This window comes from Dipteris shenzhenensis, chromosome 8 (assembly GCF_047967505.1).
Source record: "Dipteris shenzhenensis isolate YYH24624 ecotype China chromosome 8, Dip_SZ_1.0, whole genome shotgun sequence".
Classification (NCBI taxonomy): domain Eukaryota; kingdom Viridiplantae; phylum Streptophyta; class Polypodiopsida; order Gleicheniales; family Dipteridaceae; genus Dipteris; species Dipteris shenzhenensis.
Window position 1 is genome coordinate 16,286,798 of NC_141603.1, and position 21,436 is coordinate 16,308,233.

A 21,436-nucleotide genomic window follows, 5' to 3' on the forward strand; every position below is an offset into this window, starting at 1 on the left:
CCAAATGATGGGCTCAACTAAACTTAGAATCTGATATTGAAAGGCTTGTTGCTACTATTGTTGCCTCAAAATGGCACAATGAACAATGTATGTGTGTGTGTGTGTGTGTGTGAGAGAGAGAGAGAGAGAGAGAGAGAGAGAGAGACAGAGAGAGAGAGAGGACAACGACATTCCATTTGATTTAGTAAAGGAGGTCTTTGGGTAAAACATATGAAAAGGACATCAATGTAGATCTTGTATGTGATTTTTTGGGGTGTGATTTTAGAATTTACATACATCTAGTAGAAATAACATAAAAAATTTAATGCTTTAGTGCATGATTGTCTATCGAAAGCAAATGATTAAAGATGACTTTTAATGGAGCTAGTACCAATTATGTCTAAATCGTTGTTGTGAATGCTTGTGCATTCATAAGGGCTTTTGTGGGGTGACAAGATGGCACTAAGAATATGAAAGTGTGAAGAATAGAAAGCTTGCCATAAACAATGTGACCTTTTGCAACAATATTATGGATAATAAAAGAAAACAAGAGTTTCCACTATGTTGCTACTTAATCATAATGGATATGCAGATTACATGCACATTTATAAATGACATAAGAGATGAAGTGAGCAGACTTGCCATGTAAAAAAGAAACTCATTCTTTTTTGACTTACCATCATGTTCATGTTACACCTTGCTTTTTAACCACGTAAATGAATGCAAATTAATGCAAGAGGGGTCATGTTCTCTTGCTTTGATAAAGGAGGGGAGTTCGATGTTGCTCATGAAGGGACTTCCTTCTTCTTTTGCTTTTGCTCACTACACACTCCTTACTCCTCCTTACGACTTTATGGAATACAAGGCTCCGCAAAGACAGGTAAGAAAACACAAAGGGTCAGTGGCAAATGTAGTACAAACCTTAGATGGCATCACATCAATGTACTTGCCTAGTATGTGCAAGCCTTTCTTTTTAGGGAACGTAAGGGATAGTGGAAGGAATGTATTTAAAGAAAGGCTAAAGAAAACAAAGCCTATCCTCATGGTGTGGAAGAGGTAATGGTTTTAATGGTTATTTCAAAAATAAAATCCTTAATTGCAGGCATTGAGTGGAAGTGCACATAACTATATTTAGTGTAGCGGAGATGTGGTATTACTGGGCAAATCTTACTCTCCTTTTTCAAAATCTTTATTATTTAAATCACCCTTAGCCACATAATATCTCTTTGAGTGTGTGCCATTCAAGTTCGTAGGGCGTACAAGGTTGTCTTTATTCAAGACCCTCAGTGAGGCCCTTGGGCCCATATACAAAAACTATGAGTGTCTAAAGGGAATCTAACACAGGGCATGGGCCTTAGGAACCATGTGCTCACATTAACAAGCCAACCCCCAATGTTGACAAAATCATAGTTTTGGATCTAGGCAATAAATATGGAAGTGTAGCATTAAATATGGCAAAATGCTCAAACATTGTGGGGAGTAGTTTAATGCTAGAAGGATAAGTCGAGGTTTTTCTTTGCGGAGAGCTCAATGGAGTTCAAAAAAGAAAACTCGAGGTTTTTCTTTGCGAAGAGCTCAATGGAGTTCAAAAAAGAAAACTGATGATATAAGAGGGGACTTTTGGGAGCTGGCAAGAAAAAGAAACCAGAGAAGGAAGGCTTAAACTTAGAAGCTTAGCTTGAGTCTAAGTCAACTCGTGATCTCGTGATTTGACTCACTCATCACCTTCGAGATAAGCCCAAACTGAACATTCTACAAGTCGACCTAAGTCCTTGGGTAAGGCAAGGCAATCCTCAACGACTCATCATGTGTGGTTCAAGAGAATGTGACTTAGCCAATATTATGCACCCCATTTGAATCAAATTTACCACAAGGTTGTGCCTATGTGATGGCATGTGAGGTAGTACACAAATGCGAGTGTCAAATAGCAGAATGCTACAATCTAGGTTAGGCAGTGTCAAATGATTGAATTGAGTCGAAGAAGCGGACCAATGACGCTAATGCATGAGGTGGCGATAGTAAGCTGGTACACGCTGCCTAAGGTGCCCCAACTTGTGGTTGGGTAGCTAAAAAGTGTGATGTGTAGGCGTGAAAAGGCGCAACCCATTACACACCAAGTCCCCAAGTCTCTAGGCAAGTGTGAATGCATGAAAGTGAAGCTCTAGCCTGCAAGTCTCTTGCAATCGGGTTGGAGACAAAGCATCCAAGTATGGGTAGCCAAGAACCCTTGTCTAGTCAAAAGCAAAACACTGGTAGAACGTGGACTCTAGCATGGTGTAGAGGGGGATCGAATCTTTGCGATTTGATTGGCCTAGCTCGGCAGCCCGTGTGTGTATAGGCCCTAAGAATTGAAAAGAGCATTTATGAGACGCTTAGGGGGCTCCTCGTGAGTCAACAATTGCATGTCCACTAGGTAGGTGACCTCTAGGGCAAACTACATCCCTGTGTGTCCTGAGCTCTTGCAAGCTGATGGGCTTGGCAAAGCAATGCTAACATAGAGAAATGTACCGCAGATTTGTTGGAAGAGAGAGACTTCATGGTTTTTGATAGAGGCGATCGGCGGACGAGTGTTGGAATGTTGGGATGGAATTTTCAGCCACAGTGCTGCAGAGTGGCTTGCTAGCGGGGTGGGGTGAGCGGCACAAGTAGGAGTGGGGGAGTAGACAGATAGATAGGGCACGTGTGTGTCGGAGATATGCGATCGGAAATCATATTGAAGTTACGTGCAAATGATCGGGTAGGGATGCTGGATTGAGGAAGTTGGTGATGTGTTGTTTTGCCTAGTAGTGTTGCTCCGGGAGACCTTAGACCTGTGGGTGTGTGCCGGAGATATGCGATCGGAAATCATATTGAAGTTACGTGCAAATGATCGTGGATTGAGGAAGTTGGTGATGTGTTGTTTTGCCTAGTAGTGTTGCTCCGGGAGACCTTAGACCTCTGGGTATCCGTCGGGGAACCCGAGTTAAAATGTGACAGGCGGGTGGAGTTAGAGCGTCATCGTCTTCGTCGATTCACAATCGAAAGAAAAGGTAGTGATTTTTGGAGCACCTTGCAGCAGCAGCAGCTCCGCCATAGCCATGAGCTTCAAGCTCTTCCTTCGCAAACCCTAGAATCCTTCTTCGTTTGATCGATCGATCACAACTCCAGCAACCGCTCATCGCTGCTGCCTCAATTCCATGCCCTTCCCATCGCATCTCCTCCTTCCCCAGCATCATCATCAGCAGCAGCAGCAGCAGCGCTCATTGATGTCGCCCTCGATTTCCATCCCTGAGCTTCGATTCTCCTTGCTCGTTTGGTGGTTGCTCGTCAAACTCCCCTTCCGCCTCCTCCCCGTCCCTCCTTCCTCCCCTTCCTTCCATCTCCTTGTTGCTTCTTCCCCCATCTCAATGCCCCTCCTTGCCCTCTTCTTCTTCTTCTCCTTTTGACCTCGCAGCTTCGATCATCCAGGGCCTTGTTTTTTTGGTTCGGTCCATCCGCTTCGTTGCTGCTGCCTCCTTCCTCGCTTTTGCAACACTCGCTTCCTTTTAGCGCACATTCTCGCTCTCTCCTTTCTTTTTAAATTGGGCTGTGCTTTTCATCACTTGTGTTCATTTCGCATATTTCTCTGCTCCCAAACAGTTTCGTCTCCTTGCTTTCCCTTAGCTGTTGTTATTTTTTCTGTTTTGTAATCAGTCTGAGGAGTTGTTCTTTTTCCGTCCTTACGAGCTTTCTTTGATTATATTCTTGTACTGATACAATATAGAGTGCCTTTGCGGGCAAATATTCGCTTTCTTTATTAATGCAATATATGTTCTCGAGATACTAGATTTCAAATCGTCTGTTGTTGGAATTTGTCTTCGTAGCACGTCCCTTGACCTCAAATTTTTAGGATAGACTTACCATTGCTAGCTAGTTTTCGTGAATTATTTTCCGGTCGTATAGACCTTTCCCACGCAAAATACTTCTACCAGATTTCTCGAGCACAGCTTGTATGAGAAGTTCCTTACAGCTACACAAATGGGAGTAAATGCATGATTACTTCCAGTGGAGGCAAGCCAGTAATAGTTTTGGGAAAGCCATAAGTAATCGCAGATTTTTTGGAGCGGTTGTATGGGCAAGGCAAGCGGCTTCTTCTGAATTGTGTATGTAGAGATGGGAGTTCCAGCTTTTTACCGGTGGTTAGCAGACAAGTATCCTCGTATAGTAGTAGATGTGGTTGAAGAGGAGCCACAGCACACTGAAGGACGACTTCAACCAGTAGACACAACCAAACCAAATCCCAATGGAATGGAGTTTGACAACCTTTATCTTGATATGAATGGCATTATTCATCCTTGCTTCCATCCTGAAGACAGGGTACGAGTGTTTTGTTCTCACAATTGCAAAAAAGTGTCTGTTGTGTAAAACTGTCCTGTGTGATAGGTCCAGCTGTGAGAATCAGAATGTGGTGAAATTCAATGTTGACTTTTTGATATTACCGGCAAAATTTTCTCTCATTTACTATAAGTTTACTTTTCCTTGCAGCCCGCACCAAAAACATTTGAGGAAGTCTTTCAATGTGTATTTGATTATATTGATCGGCTTTTTGTGATGGTGCGACCAAGAAAGCTTTTGTACATGGCCATTGGTATGCAAACTGTTGACATCATGTTTTTGTACTAGCTGTAGCATTTAGAATGGCCAGTCAATTCTATGATGTTAGGACTGTCGCTTAACATGGAAGATTATAAAGAGCAGGGGTTCTAAGCTCTGGCTCCCATCATGCCATTTTATTTCTCAACAGCAACTATAGGAAGTGACTGACTTAATAGTTAATGAGATTTTCAAGATGGGGTGGCACCGAGGGCAAAAATGAACCAGCAACGCTCTCGTCGTTTTCGAGCTGCTAAAGATGCTGCAGATGCTGTAAGATTTCATTTTTCATTTTACTCAAATTGCCTTTTTCATGTGACAATTTTCTTTCACTGCATCAGGATAGACATATTCACGACTGGGGTTTAATCAAATTGAAAAGCTGAAATTTATTTGAGGTGTAAAAACTGTGATATTTTCACAATCTGTGTATACTACCTTGCATAATAAATTAAAGTGCCTCACAGAAGGGGCATATGGTTTGTTTCTTGAGTGTACTGATACAAGGTGGATGCATCTTTGTACCTGCTACTTGTGTTGGCACTGATGTTGTAAATTGCCATGACAATGCATTACAGATATTTTTAATTGAAAGCTCTGTTGCTAGACTCTGCAAAATTGAAGATTGCATAATGTATGGAAGTTTCAATTCTAAAATTTGGGAACAGGGAATAGCACGAGTAGTTGTATGCGCGTATGTACTGTCATGTTATATCAATTGTGTACAGTTAAAGCTGATAATTAACAACACATTAGCCATTGTTAAGCATCCTGTCACGATCGAGTTATTGCACGGAAACATGGAGATTTCTCCTGTCTTTCTCAAGACTGAATCAGAATTTAGAGATACTTATCAGGCTGCTGAAGAAGAAAGGCTCCGCAAGGAATTTGAGGCAGAGGGTCGTATTATACCCACCAAGGAGAGGTCAGAAGCACAGGATTCAAATGTGATTACACCAGGAACAGCTTTCATGGACAGTTTGGCAGTAGCCCTTCGATACTACATTCATCTCCGCCTTAACCATGATCCAGCATGGCGACAACTCAAAGTAAGGCTTCTTATGTAGCTTGCTACAGTCATGATCTCACTTACATCTACAATAAATTGAATTGCAATTGCTGGAGATCCTTAAGCAGATCTGATTGCCAGGTTATCCTTTCTGATGCGAACTGTCCAGGAGAAGGGGAGCATAAAATTATTTCGTATATTCGTTTTCAAAGAAACCTTCATGGCTTTGATCCTAACACACGTCATTGTTTGTATGGCCTGGTAAGTGGTTGCCTACTTCTTGACAGTGATTCTGTCTTGGCCAGTCTTGGCCAGCTGCACTCTTGCTATATAGAGTAGCTGACTTTCTTGTGGCTGTTCAGGATGCTGACCTGATAATGCTTGCTCTTGCAACCCATGAAATTCATTTTTCAATTTTGCGAGAGGTATGTAAGACCATCTCTGTGTGTGTGTGTGTGTGTGTGTGATGTTAGTGGCTTGTAGGACTCAGACGTTAAAAAGAACTGATGTCTGCTCTAAAGTAAAAGCTGCAAACTGCAGGTGGTTCTTCCACGTGAAAAGTGTTTTCTTTGTGGTCAAAGTGGTCATTTAGCAGCTGATTGTGAAGGCTTACCTATTGAGCGACAGAAAGATTTTAGCAAAACGGGAGTACGAGAGCATGCTACAACCAAAAAGCCTTTCCAGGTGAGTCTTTCCCGTACCTCTCTCTCTCTCTCTCTCTCTTTTTCACACACTATCTCCCCTCGCTTCTCCTACTCATCTATTCCTTTTGCTATCTTCCCCTTCCTCTCACTCCTTTCTGCTATTCTGCCCCTTTCTCTATATCCATCCCGTAACCTTCATCACAGTGATTTCCTTGGCCCTTGTTTTAGAAAAGAGAGTGGGGGAGGTTGCTTGCTTAGGCCAATGCATCTGGCAGGCAGCAGAAGCTCAAACATATAGAGATAGCCCAGGAACTCACACAGTGGTAATATTCAAATCTAACATTCGTTGAATACAAAAGATGTGTGTACAATCTACACGAACCTTTATCAGCAGAGTGCTGACTAGTGTACAATGTATGACCCTTTATCAGCAGAGTGCTGACTAGATGTGGACCCTTGTAACACACCCTTGTAACACTCATAACCTGTTCTCCTACCTCCTTGTGGCACCTCCAAAACATGTCGCCACCTAGTGCTTATGTGGGTATGTATGTGGCCCCTACAAACACTCCTTTCGGCTGCACCTCTTGGACAACCTCTCGTAAGGCATGCTTTGCTATGATGCTTGACCTCCTTGCTTCTCTGAAGACAGCCGAAGTTTTTCCCTGACTGTCTTCCTTCGCTGCTGTGAAGGCAGCCCTTCAAGAAGACTTCTGAGCTCTTTGTTGCTGCAATCAGCCACTTCCCTTGCTGGACTATTAGCCTCCTGTTTTGCTCCTTGAAGCAGGCTGGACTGCTTCAAACTGTGGACTCCGCCTAATGGTAGTGCTTGATTGGCGTGGACCTACCATCTGACCCAGTTTGTAAACCTACGGACGCCGGTTCTTGCTATAAATAGGCCCCAACCACCTTCCTGACTGCTGGCTCCATTCCGCCTGACTATAGGCCCTTTTCCAGCCTTATCCAGGTCTGTTCTTTGGTCCAGTCAAGTCCCAAACGGCTGCGTGGAAGCTCCATATGTTCTCCATTGTCTGTACCCTGCCCTGGCCCTTGGTATAGCTCCATACATATGTCTCCAGCCTTCTCCAGAAGCACCTGCATGCCGCGCAACTGTTCCAGCATCAGTCGCATCTGCTACAGGACCCTTCCTGTCACATGCACCCTTGCACTTGGGTGCAAAGTGACACACTAGCTACATCGACAAGTGCGTAATAGTTCCCTTGGGGGGGGTTTTTATAGGAGGGGCTAGGCCCCCTCATTTTGGCTGACCAGGGAGTCGGCTCCCTGCCCAATGCACCGACCTGCCAGCCCACCAATTGACCTGACATAGATCATAAGGACTACGGCAGACTCTGTGCTTCCTCACATCCAGATGACCCCCGACACGTCAGTAGAGGCGTGGGCCATTCTGAAGGATTTGTATGAGACAGATAACACATCCCGGATCTTGCTTCTGTAGAATCATCTCTGTTGGGAAATAGAGGATAGAATCACTCACACCTCAATTCCTATCTAGCTCATACAACACTCAGAAAAAATTGAAAGAGAGATAGGACAGAACTCAGATATATTCCTCCACAAAAGTGGGTAAACAAAAGCTCAAGGATGAGCGTGTACAAACAGCCCGAGATGCTGTCAATGATGCTGAGCCTATTCCTCTCCCTGTGCGCTTGCTTGTGTGCAAGGCAGTCTGTGCAGGTGATGAGGAATTAAGGGGGGAATGGGGGCTTTTTATAGGAGTGGCTAGGCCCCCTCAAACTGGCTGACCAAGGAGTCGGCTCCCTGCCCAATGCATCGACCTGCCAGCCCACCAACAGACTAGACTGGTCGGCCTTTGCTGGCTGATCAGGTTGGCTTGGGCCAGGCCTATAAAAGGACCCATAAGCCCTGCTTATGGGTTGCTGTTGCAGCTCCCAATGCCGCCCGTGTGCAGGTCTAGGAGGCGCGTAGGATGCTGTGCCATCTTCTTGCTGTAGCGCGGGTTCCCTGCCAGGTAGGTCTGCTGCCTTTTACCTTCCCCTACCCCCTATGTCTTCTGCCCCCTTGTCCCCTCAAATCAGGGGCTCACAGGTGGGGTAGTGACCTTCTAACACCCCCTCTCAATGACACAACTGTGGGCCGATCCCCATGCCTCGAATGAGGTGTTCCAACTGCTCCCTGGGAAGCGCCTTCGTGAAGACATCTGAGATGTTGTCGTTGGTCGGGTAGTATATCAACTCTATGACTTCTTCGCCGATGAGTTCTCGAACAAAGTGGTAGTGGACCTCGATGTGCTTCGTCTGTGCGTGAAACACAGGGTTGTTGGCAATCGCTATGCAACTCTAGTTGTCGCACATAACCGCAGTCGCATCTTCTTGGGCTACGTTCATGTCCTCCAAGATCCACCTGAGCCACAATGCTTCACATGCCGTTGTACATGCAGCCCTGTACTCCGTCTCTGTAGATGAAACGGCGACAGTAGGTTGTTTCTTACTTAGCCATGACACGGCTCCTGAAGAGAGTAAGAAACAATATCCAGAGGTCAATCTCCGGGTATCAAAGTCCCCTGCTCAATCACTATCATAGAAACCTCCCAACTCAATGCCTCTGGTATAGTGATGCCGTAGGTGTAGGTACCCTTCAAGTACCTTAGCACCCTCATACCTGCGTCCCAATGAGCCTTCTTGGGTGTGGCGGAGAACTGACAGAGCAATCCAATTGCGAGGGAAATATTTGGTCGGGTATTGGTAAGGTAAAGCAAACTCCCCACCAAGAGTCGATATAGTGATGAATCAACCAGCTGAGATGGATCACGCACACTCAGCTTCAGACCGGTTTCCATGGGTGTCTCTGCTGCTTTGCAATTTTCCATCTCAAAGTGTTTGAGCAGTTCCGTGCAATACTTCTTTTGTGAAATAAAAATACTACTCTTTCCTTGCTTCACCTCAATGCCAAGATAGTGAAGTATGCCTAAGTCATCTTCTCCCGGTCGTATTGATGCCCTCTAGGCCTTGGTATGTGCCATGTAGCTTTAGTTATTGGCACTTAGGTCACTTAGTACTTCTAGTGTCTTATGACACCTAGGATACTAGGTCCTAGGGTTCTCTTTTATAGTACTTTGTACCCCCTGAGCTATCTTTTGAGTCACTTTGTCAGTGCTTTTTGACTTGTCCCATTTGCAATGGCTGGCAACAATCATGATTTATTTGACATTCTTCGTGACAATGATAAGTTCGATGGCACCAACTATTCAATGTGGTCTTATCTCATGAAACATATTCTCGTTGCAAGGCATTTTTGGAACATTGTTTCTGGGGTTGATCTGAGGCCAGCCAATGCTACAGTGGCTGCCCCTACTGCTGGTCCCTCTACAGAGGGTACTCCTCCTGATGCTTTATCCTCTAGCACCCCTCTTGCTGCTCCTCCAGCTCAGGAACAAACAAGATGGGATGCAAGAGATGCAAATGCACATTCCTGTATTGCTTTATCATGCAAGAGAATCATTATTTCACACATCCGGTCATGCAGGACAGCAAAGGATGCTTGGGACAAATTGGCTTCTCTTCATCAGATTTGCAATGAGGCACGTGTTGCATATTTAAGAAGGCAATTGCAGGAAGTTAGCGTGAATGAAGGTGACACTATGGATGCATACTTGACAAAGGTCAAGGACCTCATGGAACAACTTGCCAATATTGATGAGGTGGTCCCAAATTCTCAGCTTGTCAGTACCACATTGAATGGGCTGCCATATACATATCAAGGGTTTGCTACAACCCTTCGACTAGTGGCCATGCGTAATCCAGACCACTACTCCTTTGATTAGTTAGTCACTTTGCTTTTGCAGGAAGAGCAAAGTCGTGCTAATAGGCAAGCTACTATTCCTGATCATGCATTTGCTTCAGAGCAGACATGAAAAGGCAAGGCTTCCAAGCCTAGGGCCAAGCCTAAATATGCGCCTAACAGTGGCAATTCCTCCAATGCATCTCAAAATACAGCAGATAAGTCAAAGAAGAAAAGATGCAACTATTGTCGCAAGCCAGGGCATGAAATTTCAGAATGCAGGCAGCGCATTGCTTCGGAGAATAAGAAAGCAGGATTGACAGTCAATGCCTCCCATGCAATTGAATCCCACGAGCCAGCAGATGCCTCACATGCACATGCTCTCCAGGATGATTGGGCATGGGCTGTCCATTGCTCCTTTGATCCCTGCAAAGTTGATGCATTCTTTCCTGCTAATGATGCTCAGTCTTGGTATTTTGATAGTGGTGCTTCCAAGCACGTCACATCTTGCAAACAATTGTTTCATTTCTTAGCTAATGCACCTCGAGGGGGGACTGTCACATGTGCTAATAAGGAGATGTGCAGCTCACATCCATTTTAGGCCATCCTGTCACTTTGACAAATGTTCTTTTTGTGCCTGGAATTGAAGTCAACTTGATTTTATTTTCAGCAATTGCCACTTCAGGTTTCAGAGTGATACTTGATGGATACAGATGCTTAGTATATGATCTTCGTGATGACAATGCCATAGTTCTCATTGGCAATTTGCAAAAGGGGCTTTATCACCTTGATCATCACTTAGCTGCACTTTCTATTGAAGCATTTGCTATTTCAGATTCACAGCTTGCTGAAACTCATCTTTGGCATGAGAGAATGGTCATCTCAATTATAGAGCTCTTGCCAAGTTACATTCACAAGGCATGGCCAATGATGTACCTCAAACTCACACAGTTTCCAAACATGTGTGTGAGGGTTGTCTTTTGGGTAAGATGCATCGGTTTCCTTTTCAAAAGAATTGTCCAAAATTCTCAGAAAGGAAATTGCAGCTAGTGCACAGTGATGTCAGCTCAGTAGGTTAATGCACATGCCCAGTTCACAGCATTGGCAGGCAGGGAAGAGAGTCTTCAGATATATTAGCCCTCTTCTATGGTTTTCAGGGTTTACCTACCATGCATGCTTACATCGATAGGGACTGGGTAGGTTGTTCCGAGACCAGAGTGTCACATTCCAGCAACTGTTTTTTGCTTGGCAGTTCATGTATCTCTTGGCTTAGCAAGAGGCCACCAATAGTTGCCACATCCAGCTGTGAGGCTGAGTACAGGGCAGCCTTCACTGCTACAATAGAGTGTGTTTGGCTTCGACAGTTACTTACAGATCTTGGTATTTGCGAGACATGCTCCACTATGGTGTACACTGACAGCTAGAGTGCTTTGGCCATTGCGCGTAATCCAGTGTTTCATGCGCATACCAAGCACATTGAAGTTCACTATCATTATGTTCGAGAGCGGTTGTCAGCAGGAGACATAGAGTTGTTCTACCGTCCCACAGAGGACAATATAGCAGATATGTTTACAAAGACACTTCCTCGCCCATGTTCGAAGTCTTTTCATAGGCTTTACACTTGGTTCCCTTTGTTACATGATTTGGCATACCTTAAACGTTTACAGGTGGCTATATCCTTTTGGATGAACATGTGCCACCATGACCAGAAAATACCAGGTATTCTGAGATGTTTCTAGAATACTTCAGCCCATACCATGGAGGGGTGTTTGTAGGCCATCTTCTCTCGATCGTATTGATGCCCTCTGGGCCGTGGTATGTGCCATGTAGCTTTAGTTATTGGCACTTAGGTCACCTAGTACTTTTAGTGTCTTATGACACCTAGTACGAGTGGTACCAATAGGATACTAGGTCCTAGGGTTCTGTTTTATAGTACTTTGTACTTTCATTTTCATTTGACTAGTTGATGTGACGGCTTCCACTTCTTGCTCTACTCTTGTGCATCCTTTTGCTTCCGTGAGCCTACACAGTCATCTGGAACTCCTCCATAAGAAGTCTCTTGACCTGAGCAATCTTCTTCGTATGATTTTCAGTAATGATGAGGTCATCCACATATAGAATCAATACCAGCCGCAAATCCCCCTCTGTGTCGAGATAGAGATTTGCCTCTGATGGACTCCGCTAAAGCTCGATCTTCTGAAAGAAAAACATCTATCCGTTGGTATCAAGCTCTGGGGGCCTATTTCAGCCCGTATAAGGACTTCTTCAGCTTGCAGATTTTTGATGGGGATCCCGGAATCTAAAATCATGGTGGCTGCGCCACATATACCTCCTCTTCTAGGTTACCATTCAAAAATGTGGACTTGACGTGCATCTGAAAGATAGGCTAACTGTGATGAGCAGCCAAGGCAATGAGTGTCCGAATAGTCACCATCCTAGCTGTGGGGGTAAAGGTCTCGTCGAAGTCAAGTTCTTCAGACTGTGCATAGCCTTTCACCACCAATCTTGCTTTGTACTTGTCCAAGCTCCCATCTGACTTGAACTTAAGCTTGTACACCAACTTAGTCCCGATGACCTTCTGCTTGGTTGGTTTGGGCACTAAATCCCAGGTGTCATTTTTCAAAATGGCATCCATCTCTGCCTTCATGGCTTCCTGCTATTCTGGTATATCCTTCGCTTCCTGGAAGGAACGGGGCTCCGCAAGTTGAGCTACCAAAGCGAAGTTCACAGAGGGAGTCTTCATGTTTCTTTGAGACCGCCCTGCTTCGAAACTGATGTCGGGTATGTCTGTGACTCATGAGTCTACTAACGTCTTCAAATACCATTGAGGTAGCTTCTTCTCAAATGGAGGTACTTTGGATGAAGTTGACTTGGGAGCTGGCTCTAGAATGGCATGCTCCTCCTCCTTCTCCTCGGAGTCTTCAGTTGGCTCCACCTCGCGGATGGTGACTTTGGGTGGGGGTAACGTTGGAAGTTCTGGAACCTCCTCGGCAAGTTGTGGCTCGGTCTCTTCAAAGATCACATCCCTGGTGTGATAAGGATCTTCTTCTTGTCCGGGTCGAATAGGCGGTAGGCCTTGGACTCTTCATCCCACAAAGATACGCTCCGGCTATGGGGATCCAGCTTTGTTTGCTCATCTTTGTATACATGCACAAATGCTTTAGAACCAAAAACCCTCAGATGAGATATGATGGGCTTCTTACCATAATAAGCTTTGTATGGAGTCTTTCAAGAAATTTCTCCCTCGCAACATGGTCAACCCTGTCTCTGGGATGGTCCTATGCTTCCTCTCAGCAACTCCATTCTGCTGAGATATGCGAGCTATTGTGAGCTGTCTCTTAATCCCTTGCTTCTTGCAAAATCCATTGAACTCGGCAGAAGTGAACCCTCCCCCTCTGTTTGTGCGGAAGGCTTTGATTACTTCCCTGCTCTCCTTCTCTACCTGGGCCTTCCAATCTTTGAATTTCTCGAAAGCCTGAGATTTCTTGGCCAGGCAGAATACCCATGTCATGCGACTGAAATCATCAACAAGTAAGAGAGTATACCTCAAACCTCTTGTGAGAACTTGTCCCTGTGTTGCTTGCCTTCCACGCAAGCCCTGCAGACACAATCATTGTCTGCAATTGGTGGAAGTCCATCCACCATCTTTGTCTTTTGTTGGGATTCGAGGTAGCTATGGAGGGTGAAGGCGGAGCAACATCATGACGAAGTAGAATAGACACAAAATGTGAGAGTATATTGTTCATGTGGAAGAGGCCTTAAATAGGCAAAAGATACAACACACTATCGAGCTCATGGAAGAGCATTTCCAGATCCACAAATCACTCTATAAACCTCTCCTTGATTCTCTCAATCAATCTAGGTGCATTTTTGGCTACATCATTGCTTAGCTCGACAAACATACCTACTACCTTGTGGTCACACACACCTATTAAGGTTTGCCTTTCCAACATACCCCCCCTCAAACCGAAGATAGGGGTAAACATGAAGTGACATACTATCCAAATAGCTTTACCCTGACAAAATAGTGAATGCTCAAAACAAAAGGGCTTCATAAAAAAAGTTGGTGTAAGGCCTAAAAGAGTATGAGTGCTCACATAAGAGATCTCCCTCACAAACACAAAGAGAGGGGATTCTCACAAAGAGACTTTAACTCCAAATGACAGTCTGCCAAAAATGAAAGGCTAACCAAAACTCAACCCCCCCTTGCTCAAGGTATTACAACAATCATTTAGGGGAAATCCTGGGCAGAGAACCCATGAAACACATAAAAACAAAGTTGTGTATTTACGATTTGAAACAAAGAGATAGTGACCAAGTACTCAAAAGACAATCTGCCATGGCACTTGTAGAGTGGGAGAGTTTCTGCGTTTGTTTGCAGCCATCCAACACCAGCATTTGGTTCAAGCGACAATCGGACAAATTGATTGGCGCAGATTCCTTGAAAACAGGGCATGCAAATATTGAGTGAAACCGAAACTCCTTTCCTAATTCTATCTCTACGAGCAACTGCTTTAGAAGCTACCATTCTTGCTTCTTGTTGGTCAGCACTGTCGCCATCTTTAGAAGAGTTGGAAGAGCGTGACAGCCAACCAAAATTGTAGTGCACAAAGGGCTTTCATAAGACTAACCCAAGAGACTGCAACATTCTCGTGTAAACTGCATAGTCATATCTTCCCAATGCGATGAAGAAAACAAATCAGAATAGGGAGAACATTCCAAACGGTCTGCCCATAGAAGGCAGCGCATCAACTGTTGTATTTCCCCCATATATCGCGTAGAAATTGGGGTAAAATTACTCCGAGTGTATTGAAGAGCTTCCTGACGCTTTCCCTCATGGAGGAGTTGCAGGAACTGGAAGCGACGCAATTCAAACTCCAAAGAAGAGCCCTTCTGTAAAAGTTTCGATTTGTTCTAGCCCATTGTAGCGCTAGTTCCAAATTCCTCACCTTCATAGCCTCCAATATCTGGTGCATCTCATAAAAGGGTGCATTTAGCGCAGCCCTTGGCTCCAGCGCTTCGTTCACAAAACAATCACCTAGATCAAGAAAGCCCTGTTTGTAAAAATGCACCACAATAATCTGAGCGATAATGCGATCATGTGAGTCGACCTCCCTGTACACCTTGGCAATATCTGTGCAAAACAACTTGTCCAGCAACTTGCCATGCTTGCCTAACGACAGATTCAAATCCTTCTGCAACTCCCCGGTGTCATTCACAGGTGCCATTTCGGTCAATTTGGCATGCAATTCCGTAAGAATGGCCCTTGCATCCAACCCTAGGCCGTCATTGCCGAGCCTGTTCAAAGCCATCCCAAGTTCCTGAATGACAACATCGATGGCCTCAAGTGTGGTGGATTCCGAGAGCTTCTGTTTCTTAGAGACGCGATCAAAGGCATCTTTGAGGAGGGAAAGGTCCATGATTCTCTCTGGTCAGGCAATGAAATACTGAATGACGAGATTGGGAGGTCGGAGAGAAACAAAACATTTCTTGGGAAATGGGAAGGAAGCTCAGAAATGTGGTGGAGTCTACAACCACAAAACCTTGGGCTCTATTCACAGAGCTCAGATGGAAAACTTCTCAAAGAGCTATTGTGCAATGATCCAAAAAGAAAAAGATATTGAAACCAGAAGGAGCGCAACGGGTTGATTCTGCAACAAGGAAACTATGGATTTGATTTGTGTTGACGGTGGGTTGGGCAGACCACTTGAGCCTGGAACTTACAGGAGGAGCGTAAAGGCTCTGATATCACTTGTTGGGATTCGAGGTAGCTATGGAGGGTGAAGGCGGAGCAACATCATGACGAAGTAGAATAGACACAAAATGTGAGAGTATATTGTTCATGTGGAAGAAGCCTTAAATAGGCAAAAGATACAACAGACTATCGAGCTCATGGAAGAGCATTTCCAGATCCACAAATCACTCTATAAACCTCTCCTTGATTCTCTCAATCAATCTAGGTGGCATTTTTGCCTACATCATTGCTTAGCTCGACAAACATACCTACTACCCTGTGGTCACACACACCTATTAAGGTTTGCCTTTCCAACATCTTCTGCATCTCGGAGAGAGTGCCATAGTTGACGTGACCGAACTACTCGTGCCATAATCTGGATCTTCCATGGTCCCCGTGCACCAACAGAGCGTTGAGCCGATATAGCCCACGCTCCTCGACACCTTGAGCCACCACTTGTCCGCTTGCCTTGGATGTGATAGTGACCTTGTTGTTGTCGAATAATACCGACATATTGTGCTTGTCCATCTGACTGATAGACAATAGGTTCTTGCACAAATTTAGTACATACAGTACACCGGAAATCAACTCCTCGTTTCCTGCAATCGTAATGAACGGAATACTGCCGACACCCTTCACAGGGCATGACCAGTTATCCCTAACAGTGACCTTGGAATCGGATGCGTATCTTCCATGGTTTTGAACTATTTCTTTTTTGTTGGACATGTGCTTTGAAGCTCCACTGTCCACATACCAACCTTCCTCTCCCTCACTGACTGCATACGCGGAGCAGTACTCAGTGATGATGAAGAGAGTGCCGGTCGTGACGTTTGCTGATTCGGTCTTTGGCTCCTACTTGGACTTGAGACTCCTTCTTCTTGAGGTCCGCCTTCTTCTTGCGGCACTCTGTAGCGGAATGACCAAGCTTCTCATAGTAGAAGCACTTCATCTGCGTCCTTTTCTTTGCATCCTCGGTCTTGTTTTTGTTCTTGGAGTCTTTGAACTTTTGTTGGGCTTGTTCCTCGCCATGAGAGCCTTCTCGTTCGATTGAGTAAACAACTTTTTCCGAGCTTCTTTTTGCAATAGTAAAGGCCCAAGCTCCTCGAAGGTGAGAGGCTTGGTCCTTTGTCTTGCAGTGACCGTAGTCACGAAACTCTTAAAGCTTCTAGGTAGCTTGTGTAAGGTCAACAGTGCTAGTTGACTTGACTCTATCTTCTGACCAACTGCCGCGAGCTGGTCCCTCACCATCTTGACTTTTGTTAGATGGTCATGAACATTGTTTGCCTCATTCATGTCCGGGTTGTGCAGTTGGTGTTGGAGCATCAGAATCCGAGATGTATTGTCCGTTTCATACAAATCCTTCAGGATAGCCCACACCTCTACAGACGTCTCGGCTACCTGGATGTGCGGAAGAACAGAGTCTGCCGTGGTCCCAATGATTAATGCTAGGGAGTGGGCATCTCTCTCTTCCCAATTCTCAAGCTCTTCACCATCCACTGGAATGAGAATCTTCCCTTTGTTGTCCAACAAGTCTTCCGGTTTTGCCTCCACCCTTGTTGTTAGCTTCCACAACTTCTGGGCCACAAGATGGCTCGGGATCTTCATTTTCCAGATCGGGTAGTTCGACCCATCTAGCTTCCCTGAATCTTCGAAGTTCGGGATTGTAGAATCTTTGTCCTCCATCCTTGCTGTAATAAAGAACAGTAAACTGAATATATAGCGGAGAACTTGACCATGCAGCAAACCTGAGTGTTGATTGGAGTCGCCTTCTAGCAGAGGTACTCCGATCTAGAGCTGTGAACCTAGCTCTGATACCATGTTGGAAATAGAGGATAGAATCACTCACACCTCACTTCCTCTCTAGCTCATACAACAATCAGAAAAACTGAAAGAGAGACAGGACAAAACTCAGATATATTCCTCCACAATCGTGGGCAACAAAAGCTCAAGGGTGAGCGTGTACAAACAGCGCGAGTGCTGTCAATGATGCCGAGCCTCTTCCTCTCCGTGTGCGCTTGCCTATGTGCAAGGTTGTGAGTGCAAGTGATGAGGAATGCGGGGGGAAGGGGGGGCTTTTTATAGGAGGGGCTAGGCCCCCTCATTTTGGCCGACCAGGGAGTCGGCTTCCTGCCCAATGCACTGACCTGCCAGCCCACCTGCTTATGGGCTGCTGTTGCAGCTGCCAACTCCGCCCGTGCGCAGGTCTAGGAGCGCCTAGGATGTCGTGCCATCTTCACGCTGCAGCGCGGGTTCCTTGACAGGTAGGTCTTCTGCCTTTTCACCTCCCCTACCCCCTATGGTCTCCTGCCCTCTTGTCCCCTCAAATCGGGGGCTCACACGTGGGGCAGTGACCTCTTAACACAGCGAATGGAGTAAGGTTTGGGATTTGTTTCAGCAGCTCTTTTCAGTTATCTCTAACAGTTTTACACAGCTCATTCTCAGCTTTACACAGCTCATTCTCAGCTCTTTATTTCAGTCATCTCTCAGCTCTCTTATAGGATCTATCATTCCTAGCTTTCACTCTCTCACTCACGCAGCAACCCTGCATTCTGGTGGACAGCACAAGCCTTTCCCTTGCCTTGCTGAAGCGTCCTACATCGTCAGTGTGGACAGCATCAAGGTCTCGGTATTGGTCAGCGTTGCCTCTCAAGTCTTTGGGTCTGCTCTACGTGTGCACAGTGAGCTCTTTAGAAGCGCGTTCCGTGCTCTCTCGAAGAGTGTTCTTTGTATTTCTGAGTTCTCCTAGTATAAAGCGAATTCTCCCTTGATTGGGGGAGGGGGCCCTCAATGGGTACAGGGACCCAATCGGTTGTTGACTCTACTCTCTCTCTACCCTCATCTCCTTTCTCTCTCTATGGTAAACAACGCTAATTCCTCGCTAAAGGTTTAAAGAAGGTCTTGCTGTGACACGATCAGATTACCGTTGCACGTTACATTTCCATGCTCGTACACCTGCGCACAAACTGCTCGTACAGTCCCAACTGACCACGCCTCTGTTCCGTACTGATCCTGTGCACACTAGGTGCAAACAGCTAAGTAAGGTTTCTTGTGGCAGCTTGAATGCTACCCATGTGGCAGCCTGTTAATATTATTGTACTTGCTGCTCTATTAGATCTGTCCATGTGGCAGTCTATATCACTGTCCACATGGCACCTCCCCCATGCTCTCCTCGTTTGGGAGCTCATAGATGGGGAGGTGTCCATTCTGACACCCCTTCTCACCAACACATCGTGGGCCAATCCCAATAGGTCTTTCAAGCAGTGGCTCCTACTCTTCCAAGTCCAGTCCTGCATAAGAGAACACATCCTTGTACACACGTATAATCTTGGCAGTACCACATGTCCATGGCACCACCACCTTCAGTCATGAGCCTGCTAGTGCTCCTGAGCAATTCTTTTTGAAAAAATCATCCTACTATCCCCCTCACAATGAGTGAACAGCCTGGAGTCTTCCAAGCACTGCGATTCCAAATTTTGTTTCAACTTGTCCGCCCTTTGGCAACGTCCGTGGATATAAGAACGGAAGGAAGAGAGAATGAGGAGGAGAAGGAAGAAAAAGGGATTGGAGAGAGAGAGAGATTTTATTAAACATCTTCGGAAGACCAAAGGGTCTATGAGACTAATAAAGAAACTAATACAATGAGCTGAGGGTGGAGCCACTAAGCGGGCATCAACATCCATCACGAGTGCAAATGGAAACCCAAAGTCTTGAGCATAACAACATCAATACATAGTGAGAACTCTCTAGGCTGTCGGAGTGGGAGCAAGTAGGGGCATCAACTCTAGGAGGGGGTGTCGATGTACGAAGCTGATGTGATGGCATACAGCCTGTGATAGGTCGCTTGTCCGTTGTGGTCTCTTGGCTATAGCACTGCAGCGAACAAGTGCTACTCACTCCTATGGGTTGGTTCCCTGCTCTGGTGAACAAGGAGGGGAGGTCCCCTAGTGTAATCTGTGCCTCAGTGCACGTGCGAGCTTGGCGTGTCTCTTGCTCTAGCTCGGACCCTCGAGGTTGCTGTTTGTGTGGGTCTTGCTTGTCATGATCACCCCTACGTGCTTTGAGCAACCGCTCCCTATGCCAGACAACCTCATGGATGAAGGCTTCTAGGAATCTTTGGTCTAGGTAGGACAGGAAACGAGATAGGGATCCAAGACCATCTTTAGAAAGGTAGTAGTAGCGACCTCTGATCTCGTACTACACAGGGCATTTGAATGGGAAATGCTCCTCTGACTAAATCTCCCAGGAATTAGATAAAGTGCAGCTGCGGCCCTCTCTGGGAATGCTCTCCGCCCGACCACTTTCAATGAGGAGGCTATGTGAGGAGACTTTCTCTATAGAGATCCTCAAGGAGTGAGGGAGAAGGACCTATATTATATACCTTGTTGGATTGACGAAGCCCTCTGCCGAAATCCTTAGGCAGTGGTCTTTGTAAAAATTGAGCTTCACAAGAAGCTCACTAGGTGCCAACCAAGTCTTGAATGTGTGTAATTGCAAGAGATCCTCTCGGTTGCCAAGCATGAAACAGCTACCACTATGTGACGCACGAGTGTCTGAACAACCAGCCCAATCACTATCAGTGAATCCATGCATGACAAGTGAAGTATCAGCCCCTTAAAGAAGGCCTAAATGTTGAGTGCCTTTGAGATATCTGAAGACAGGCTTTATGGCACGCCAATGGTGCATAGATGGGCTGTGCATATATGTGCTCAACTATGAGATATCATACTGTAGATCAGGTCTCGTATGGCATAAATAAATCAAACAACCAACCATAGTGCCTAGAAACGGCGTTTTCTGGGCACCCGAAACAGTTCGTCGTTTTCGAAACCAAAAACAGCGTTTTGGACATGCCTTTTTTTTTGGGGGGGGGTTTGTGCTTTTGCAGTGCCTCTGGAATTTATCCAAGGAAACGTATATATAGAGCAGCAATGTAAGAGCTTGTGGAGACCAATGCTTAGCTATAGAAGCAAAAGTACTAGCTCACACACACACTTGCCTCAATCACCGAGTAAGAAGTTAGAACCCCATCGACGGGTAGGGCAGTTTTTGCTCTCCCTCTCCAGCCTCTCCTCTTGCTCTCCTCTCATCCTTCAACCCCCCTCTTAGCTCGCTGCCCCTCCTCCTTGCTCTCCTCTCTAGCATATCCTCCTTGCTCTCCTGAGCCCTTGCCCTCTCCTCTCCTCTCCTCCTTGCTCTCCTCTCCAACCTCTCCTTCTTGCTCTCCTTAGCCGTTGCTCTCTTCTCCTTGCTCTTATCAGCCCTTGGCCTCTCCTCTCCTCCTCCTTGTCCTCTCAGGCCTTGTTGTATGACATGTATTAATAATAATTACATATATAATATATATTTTATTAACCTTAAAAACCGAAACTCCGTTTCCACCGTTTCTTTTGGTGCCCGAAACTCCGAAACACCGTTTCCCGCCTGTTTTCGTTTTCCCGTTTTCAAAACTCTTGGGAACTATGCAACCAACTGTCTGCTGACAGAGAGTGACATCACATGTACCGCTTCCATCCTCAGAAGAGAAGTGAAAACCAGACTCTAATGGTGTGGATACTGGCTTGCAATCCTCAAACTGAAAACGCTGCAAAAGCTGTCCAATGTATTTGGATTGTGACATCAAAATGCCCCCCTCACTGCTAGCACATGGAATGCCCAGGTAGTAGTGCAGAAGACCAAGATCAGACACAGCAAATGTCT

At 45.6% G+C, this 21,436-nt stretch overlaps 2 protein-coding genes across 5 annotated transcripts in view; one reads left to right on the top strand and one right to left on the bottom strand.

Moving 5' to 3' along the window:
- Positions 1 to 3,019: 3,019 nt before the first annotated feature.
- Positions 3,020 to 21,436, top strand: part of LOC147899186 (5'-3' exoribonuclease 4-like) — a 119,844-nt gene continuing 101,427 nt past the window's right edge. For all 4 annotated transcript variants that reach the window (XR_015541414.1, XR_015541415.1, XM_087378074.1 and 1 more), the window contains exons 1-7: positions 3,020 to 4,314; positions 4,483 to 4,585; positions 4,787 to 4,863; positions 5,448 to 5,639; positions 5,741 to 5,860; positions 5,962 to 6,024; positions 6,140 to 6,283. Coding sequence is in view for 2 of the 4 variants with exons in the window: in XM_087378074.1 (XP_087234200.1) it covers positions 4,111 to 4,314; positions 4,483 to 4,585; positions 4,787 to 4,863; positions 5,448 to 5,639; positions 5,741 to 5,860; positions 5,962 to 6,024; positions 6,140 to 6,283 (903 nt within the window). In the remaining 2 variants the exon portion in view is untranslated. The remainder of the gene's footprint in view (positions 4,315 to 4,482; positions 4,586 to 4,786; positions 4,864 to 5,447; positions 5,640 to 5,740; positions 5,861 to 5,961; positions 6,025 to 6,139; positions 6,284 to 21,436) is intronic.
- On the bottom strand, positions 14,748 to 15,817 carry LOC147899187 (protein RMD5 homolog). Its single transcript, XM_087378688.1, has one exon. The coding sequence runs from the start codon at positions 15,423 to 15,425 to the stop codon at positions 14,754 to 14,756; it is 672 nt and encodes a 223-aa protein (XP_087234814.1). The 5' UTR covers positions 15,426 to 15,817; the 3' UTR covers positions 14,748 to 14,753.

Coding starts and splice junctions, on each gene's coding strand:
- LOC147899187 (XM_087378688.1), bottom strand. CDS start 15,425: ATGGACCTTTCCCTCCTCAAAGATGCCTTTGATCGCGTCTCTAAGAAA.